The sequence below is a fragment of the Dendroctonus ponderosae genome, unplaced genomic scaffold (genome assembly GCF_020466585.1).
Source record: "Dendroctonus ponderosae isolate FM_Combo_2020 unplaced genomic scaffold, Dpon_F_20191213v2 Dpon_F_20191213_2, whole genome shotgun sequence".
NCBI lineage: Eukaryota > Metazoa > Arthropoda > Insecta > Coleoptera > Curculionidae > Dendroctonus > Dendroctonus ponderosae.
The window spans coordinates 13,225,989-13,232,759 of NW_026018165.1; the positions used below are offsets into that span (position 1 = coordinate 13,225,989).

General features: G+C 39.0%; 2 protein-coding genes across 2 annotated transcripts; both read right to left on the bottom strand.

Annotated features, from left to right (window-relative positions):
- Positions 1-216: 216 nt before the first annotated feature.
- LOC109544633 lies at positions 217-2,417 on the bottom strand. Its single transcript, XM_019914939.2, has 2 exons — positions 649-2,417; positions 217-587 (listed from the first exon to the last, which is right to left on the bottom strand). Exons 1-2 carry the CDS (start codon positions 2,313-2,315, stop codon positions 542-544), a joined length of 1,713 nt encoding a protein of 570 aa, XP_019770498.2. The 5' UTR covers positions 2,316-2,417; the 3' UTR covers positions 217-541.
- Positions 2,418-3,814: 1,397 nt separating this feature from the next.
- LOC109544634 (protein yellow) lies at positions 3,815-6,771 on the bottom strand (the record flags this gene model as incomplete). The annotated part of the gene is given in 6 exon segments (XM_048663777.1): positions 3,815-4,313; positions 4,845-5,039; positions 5,202-5,388; positions 5,443-5,665; positions 5,722-5,977; positions 6,220-6,771. Coding segments are annotated over 6 exon segments (1,197 nt in total). The 3' UTR covers positions 3,815-4,114.

Genomic DNA, 6,771 nt, shown 5'->3' on the forward strand with positions numbered 1-6,771 from the left:
AATGATGTAAAAACGAGCGTTCTTGCTCATTTTGCTTCCGAGAAACATGCAAAACGGAACGGAAAACATGAAATTTTGCAATATTCTTGCGCCGCCCTTGCACAAAACGTCGATCATTTTACTAATTTCATAGATAACAGAAGACTGTATTTTTTCTACATAACCCCCCTTTGACTTTAAAGCTGGATCCGCCCCTGATTCCCAAGTAAAAAAAAATGGTTTTTAAGCATTTTATTTCATATAAGACTGTGACCTACAGCCAACACCATTAGCTTTCATACTTCATCTAAGGCGAAAACAGCTAGAAGTCGCCAATACTACAGATCCAATAAACAATCCATATCCTTAAATTAAAACAATGTGAAGGTTTTCCTAAAGTAAATACATTCATATAGATATTGTCCTACTCAACTAACATTAATATGTTGGTATTTGCCATAAACATCTAAGCTTATTAATCTAGAGTAAGCTACTCGAAAAGGTACCGTGAAGCTTTGCCAGAAGTCGTCATAAAAAGTTTAAATCGTGTTTGAGTGCATTTTTACAACACCTTTTGCTTGGGGAGCAGTCCCTGCCACGACAAGCACCTGTGGAAACATTCTACATTAACAAATTGCTCTTTATGGGACAAAATCTTTTGATATTTACCTGAACTTTCCTTTGGAAGTTCCGCCAATTACTTGCCCAATTAGGGCCAGGACTAGAAGAGTTTCAGCGACATTCACCCAAGTGTTGCTGTACTTTCCATTTCGCGCTGGTAAATCCACCAACTTGTTCGCATCGGGAGAGTCTGAAACAATCCGATTGTAACCAACCAACATGCTGCTTCTGGGCTTGGTTTCAGTGGCAACATTTTCAACGACTCTCCTTTCCCTGGAAGGTGTGTTGATCTGATTATGGCGAGCTTTGGAGTAAACTGTGGCTTCTTCAGATTGGGCTCTGATGTTACCAACAACTCGTTCCCTGTTTTCTTCTCGTTCAACATTAGGGCTGCTGATGGGTTCAAATATTCGGTTTCCTGCAAATCTGCCACTGGAATTTATTCTTCCTTCAGCTGTTCTGCCGCTTTCCCTGCTTTGTTCGTTCAGTGAAGTTCGACGGTGTTTCACACGAGATTCTTCATTTAAATCTCGAACGCGATTGTCCCTCTCAATGCTGTTCAGGCGTTGGCGCCTATGGACTTGAACAAATCGTCTTTCTTGCAGGTTGGCATTGCGATTAGCAAATCGCATGGATTCTAAATTTCGAGCGCGTTGTAAATTTATCTCCCGAACTCGTCTTTGATTCATCAATATTCTGGCTTTTTCAAAATCGGGCGAATTTTGCCGGGATTCTTCTCGGTGTCTAAACGCTCTTTGTTGTCGTTCACCAAAAGTGCTATCTCGATGCTCGACATTTGCACCATGAATATGAATGATTCTACGGGTTCTCTCCAGATCTCTAACATTTAAGATATCAGTGTTGTCACGTTGAAGCGTTCTTTGCTGATCACGTCGGTTCTTGTCGGTTTTTTGGCTCAATCTTTCCAGATGCCTGAAGTTGGTTGTAGATCTTTCAGACCTATTTCGAATTCGTCGGTTGGAATCTTCTTGGCGTTCTGAAACTCTTCTGGAAGATGAGCGGGTTTCCGTTGTTCTGTCCTCGGCTGATCGGAGGCGTCTTTCTGGAGTTTCCGCGCTTCTATCTCCAAATTGCCGCCGACGATCGCTGGTTGTTGGCTGTGTTTCTTCAAAGCTCATTCTTCTGTTGCATCTCGACGCTGAAGTTCTTGATAGAGGATTATCAGAATATCTCCTCTGTGCAGAATGGAGTTGCGCTGGAGTGAAACGTTCCGCTACTCTATCAGCTTCTGGATTTTCGGAGCTCCGCACCCGTGTTTGTTCCCTAAAGCTTCTTTCATCAACGCGACCCGTTTGCCTAGTATTTTCCCTATCTTGGTTGGTTCTGGTCCTTAATTGTGCGTTTTCCAAATCCCTCACCTGGTCAGTTCCTCTGGACTCCCATCTCGCATCAACTCGGACCAAATCTCTGGAAAATCCGTCGTGCAATTCAGTCCTGATTTCCCGAAAGTCCGTCCGGATGTCACTGGCGTCGATTCTGGACTGTCGGGAATCAGCTCGAACATCTCGGATGTACGGCGAAGATTTTAAAGATTCTCGTCCAAATTTATCATCGGCAAGTGATTGGCGCTCCTGGAAACGTTCCCTGTTTGGGTCTTCCAACAGTCCCAAACAGTTCTGAGAAATACACAGTATGATCATTAGTACGGCGGTATGCTTGAGCATACCGTTTGGCTTTGGATTGAACGGTATCATGATGGAGAGGAAACGAAAATCTATTTGGCTGCGAGTTATGACTTGTATGGTAAGATTTGGTAGACGTTTGGTATTCTTCGTGATGTTTCTGCTTCGAGGGCACTGGCTGGTTTGAGCGCTGTTGGGAGCGTCCTCGCTTTATAGGGCTGAAGTGGAAAGGTAATTTTCCAGTTCGGGCGCTCGAATTACAATTTGTCGTAAATAGATTATTTGGAAAATTGCTACATAATGGAGTTCACTTCTCCTGAACGTCTATGGGGAAGCACACTGAGAAAAATTTTGGGGCAACTTTCGAATATTTTCATGCATGCTAAGTGTTTTTGGGTGTCGGTTGTTTCAGCCGATTTTTTTCTCTAGAAGTTTAATTTCCTTAACGTTTTTAAATAGGTGGATGAGCCAAAAGGAAAGATTTTCACTCAATCAATGTTCGACAGTGTATATAGTATATGTAGTGTATATATGTATATCTCTCAGTGTATAGTCGAATGTTAAGGACAAAATAGATTAAACCCTCGGTAAAAGCGGTCTTGTGCCATTCAGATAAGGAGGAGTTTATTGAATAAAAGTGAACCTCAATGAAGTGTCACATATGGGTCGCAATGTTAATTATCCGCCTGGATTGGTACGAAACGGGTCTAAGGGCGCGTTAGAACGCAGATAAGCAATTTTGCTGACAAAAAATCCGCTCATTGAATTTTTATATTCGATTCAAAAACCTCTTAATTCTCAGAAAAAGTAGACTTTTTCAACAATTTCTGGTTGTTCCGATTTGATTTGTATTACAGAAATAAATTGTTTCCAGCAGAACATGCCATTTTTTTTCATTTGATACTACAGAAAATACCAACTGATATTTTTAAAAGCACGCGCAAAAAATACGTAGGGTTCAAGTCCGGTGATTTTAAAGGCCTCTCTTCCAACGAATCGCTTCAAGAAAAATTTGCTAAAAAATAGCATTTACTTCGTTTTACCTTAAGCATATAAAAGGACAAACATTGAACAACAAACAAGAAGCTTTCAACAAGATTTTTTTTCTATCAATTGTTCCAAAACGCTGCCTGCAATCGCAAAAAATATTTCTCCAATGTTTCTTATATCAATTATACAAAAAGTTCAATCTGGCTCAAAGTAAAATGTTTTTATAGTCGTTATCGTAAATCCAAAGTGCCAGGAAAATTGAGCATTTTGCTTAATTTTCTATTGTAAAAATGTACATACTTTTGAAGAAAATTTTGTAACACTGTGCCAAAATATGTGCTTTTTTCAATTTCAGATAAAAATTAGTTTGCACGACAATTAATTGAAATTGCGAACATTTCAATTGAAAAAAGCCTCGCAATGCTTAAAAAGCATTTGGATTATTCGGATGGTTGGTCACAATCGGAATTTATTTTGTTTATAAATATTTGCATTATCCATGGACGAGTGTTTGTGAAACCCTAAGGAAAAAAGACGCAAAACACCAATTTCAGTCAAAATAATAAATCTAATTTCTATATACAAAAGTACAAAAATAAATACAAAAACTGGGTAAAAACACTAAATGATACTATTTAAATTGGGTATGTACAATACTAAGCAAGGGTCTTATTTGGAAACAAGTATATACTGTGAATAAAGCAATGTTGTTAAACTATCTGGTAGATATAGAACAACGCCATATAACGGGGGCCATACAAAGAGGTAGATGACTGTGATTATACAATAAAATTTGGTAGCGCCTAGGGAAAATACATTTAAAAAATTTCTAAATATAAGTCTTGATCCAGAGGTATTAAAGCCGAGTTGTTCCAACAGCTCTACTTTTTTAAGTACAAGTTATTGTTCAGATTGTTGTAGTTGGTATTCGGAACTCTGATGACTCTCAGGTTGATTTCATTGGGCGTCACAGTTCTTTTAAAGAATTTCTGGAACCTGGTGCTTAGAAACCATAGACTGCCTTCTATCCATCTCAGTTCGGATGCGAATTGAATCAAGTTTGGATCGAAAGCCACAATGCTGGAAAATATACCAAAGTTTCAACAACTATTATCGTGCAAAAAAATCTTAAAAAAAAACACCAAAAATGACTGTTGAAGAGTTTTATATATAGGGAACACATAATGCGCGATTCAAGTGTTTTGCTGGTTTTCAGAAATTTTATTATTAGCAAAAGTGTTATTCTTTTGCTGCCATTAGTTGAATTTGACGAGTTTTCCGGTGGATTTCTTCAAACAAATCTTAAACTGCGTTTTTCCCATATTTATTGAAAACATCGTTTTTAAAGGGAAATGCTGATGCGACTTTTTAAAAATTCAAGAAAGCAAAACGTTTTACGGTTTTAAAGTCAAAGCGAACATGAAGCAAAACAATCATGCGTTTATTCCAGAACACTCTGTTTAGGAAAGTTCATTATTCTACGTTTGAGCGACAAAAGATTCTAGGAAATCGTCAATTGTTGCTTTAAACAGGTTAAAAATGTCCATGGAGAAGAACAGAAGAGTCCAAGAATATACTGTATATTCTATTCTATTTTGTTGATTTGCTCACCTTTGCTTGTTAGTCAACGGATTCCATGATGCTATTGAGGTTTCGGTCAAAGGACTAAAGTATAGAGTATCATCAGCTGGATTCAGAGCCAAACCCAACCCTTGAGAGGATTTTCTCCCTGCCAGAGTCACGGGAATGTCTTCGAATTCAGCTGGTGGGCCCTTGGTTAGAGTGGCAGTTGGGATACTGAAAATTCTAGAGAAAAACAGATTGCGGCGTATAAAATAAACTTCAAACACGATTGTTAGCCGGTTAACAATGTGATAAATGCACATAAATTTTATGTAAAAACACTAATTTATCGATGGAAAAACGTCTAGAACTTTTGCTAAAATTTCACTTTAAAGCTACGCTTACCTATCAGTAGCCAAAGGTTGGTAAAAAACGGTGGCTAACTTAGGCGAATGGGCCAATCCCACTACGCCATCAGGCAAAGTGAAACTTTCGCCTGTAATGGTATAAGTAGCAAAGTTGGGGTCAGGGAACATGCTCGGATGAGTGACTCTCCAAGTTCGGTCCCGAAGTGCATCATACACAACAATTCCTAAACCCCAAAAAAATATACTTCAACTTAAAAATTTCGCCCAGGTGAACATACCTGGAGCAGCGGTATCTGCCAGATAAACAAAGGCTGAATCGCAAGTTCCCTGAATGGTTTCATCGATGATCAGGTTGGCCAGTAAGGACGCAGGTCTCAGTACTTGTCTAGGAAAGATCACGGTTCTAACTGGCTGGTTCGTTTTCAAGTCGAAAACCACCAATTTGGGGTTGCATATTCTTTGAAAGTCGTCAACCGATGTCATTATTCCCGAATCTAGAGCCTGGAATAAGTATTCCGTTAAACTCCTCCCCAGTGAAAGTCGGTCGCATTCTTTACCCATAATCTTCCACAAGAGTCCAGCCTCATTCTGTAAACAGAGACCAAACCCGCGCAGGTGGTTTCGTTGTCCAATCCCAAGCCGGCACCATGATACGACCAGTCGGGATATGGTTGGGGTTTAGGGCTGGACCCTAAGGGAATGTTTCGGGGAATGGTAAATAATGTTGCAGGAATACCCGCTCTTAGGCGGGGCGCTCCAAGGAATATTCGGTCCGCTGTTACTTCCAAACCGGTGAATACAGTGTTTTCTGGTCTATAACAAAACAAATTTGAAGCAGATGCAAAATGCTGGAAACTGCTGGAATTGTCTAATCAAGAGTATGTTGAATCGGCTTTTTGATCCAAATTTGTCAAGAGCACGCTCAAAAGGCTTCAGAAGGTTCCAAAAGGGCCTTTCTTTGGAACTATTCTATACATTCCATACGTTTATAGGCGCGGTGTTTTTTATTTTTATGTAAAAAATTTAATTTAGTTACACTAAATAATCGCATTTACCTGAAATCAACCGCACTGTACCCATAAGGTGGATCGAACTGCAACAAGTTCCACTGGCTCACAATTTCCAATTCCGCCTCACATTTTTCCAAAATCCACAAAGTGCAGAGAAGTAGTTGCAAGAATTTAATGTTCATTTTGTTTCTTTAAACCTGCAAATTGTGAGCAATTAGTTGCTCAATTACAAAATTATTGCCATCCATTGTGACCATTTCAAGGAGCTCTTAAGGCAGTTACGATAGACTGGTTAGAAAACTGGCCCCAAAAAAGTAAATCGTTTGTCTTCTATCACTCGTATTCATGTTACGGATGACTGATGGGTGTTTTCTACTAAATTGTCCAATTAATGGCTATTTAAAAAAATAATTTTGAAAAATGATTGCCAATTGCAGCTGTCGTCATGGAAAATAATTTGCGGCAATTTTCAGCCAATTTACATTTTTTCATGCTTTCATCACTTATGACGCTATAAATGTTGATTGTAATTGAAGACATGTTTTGTCTGCATTGGTTTACTCATTGTTACTATTTGCACGTCTAGAGGCTTATTTC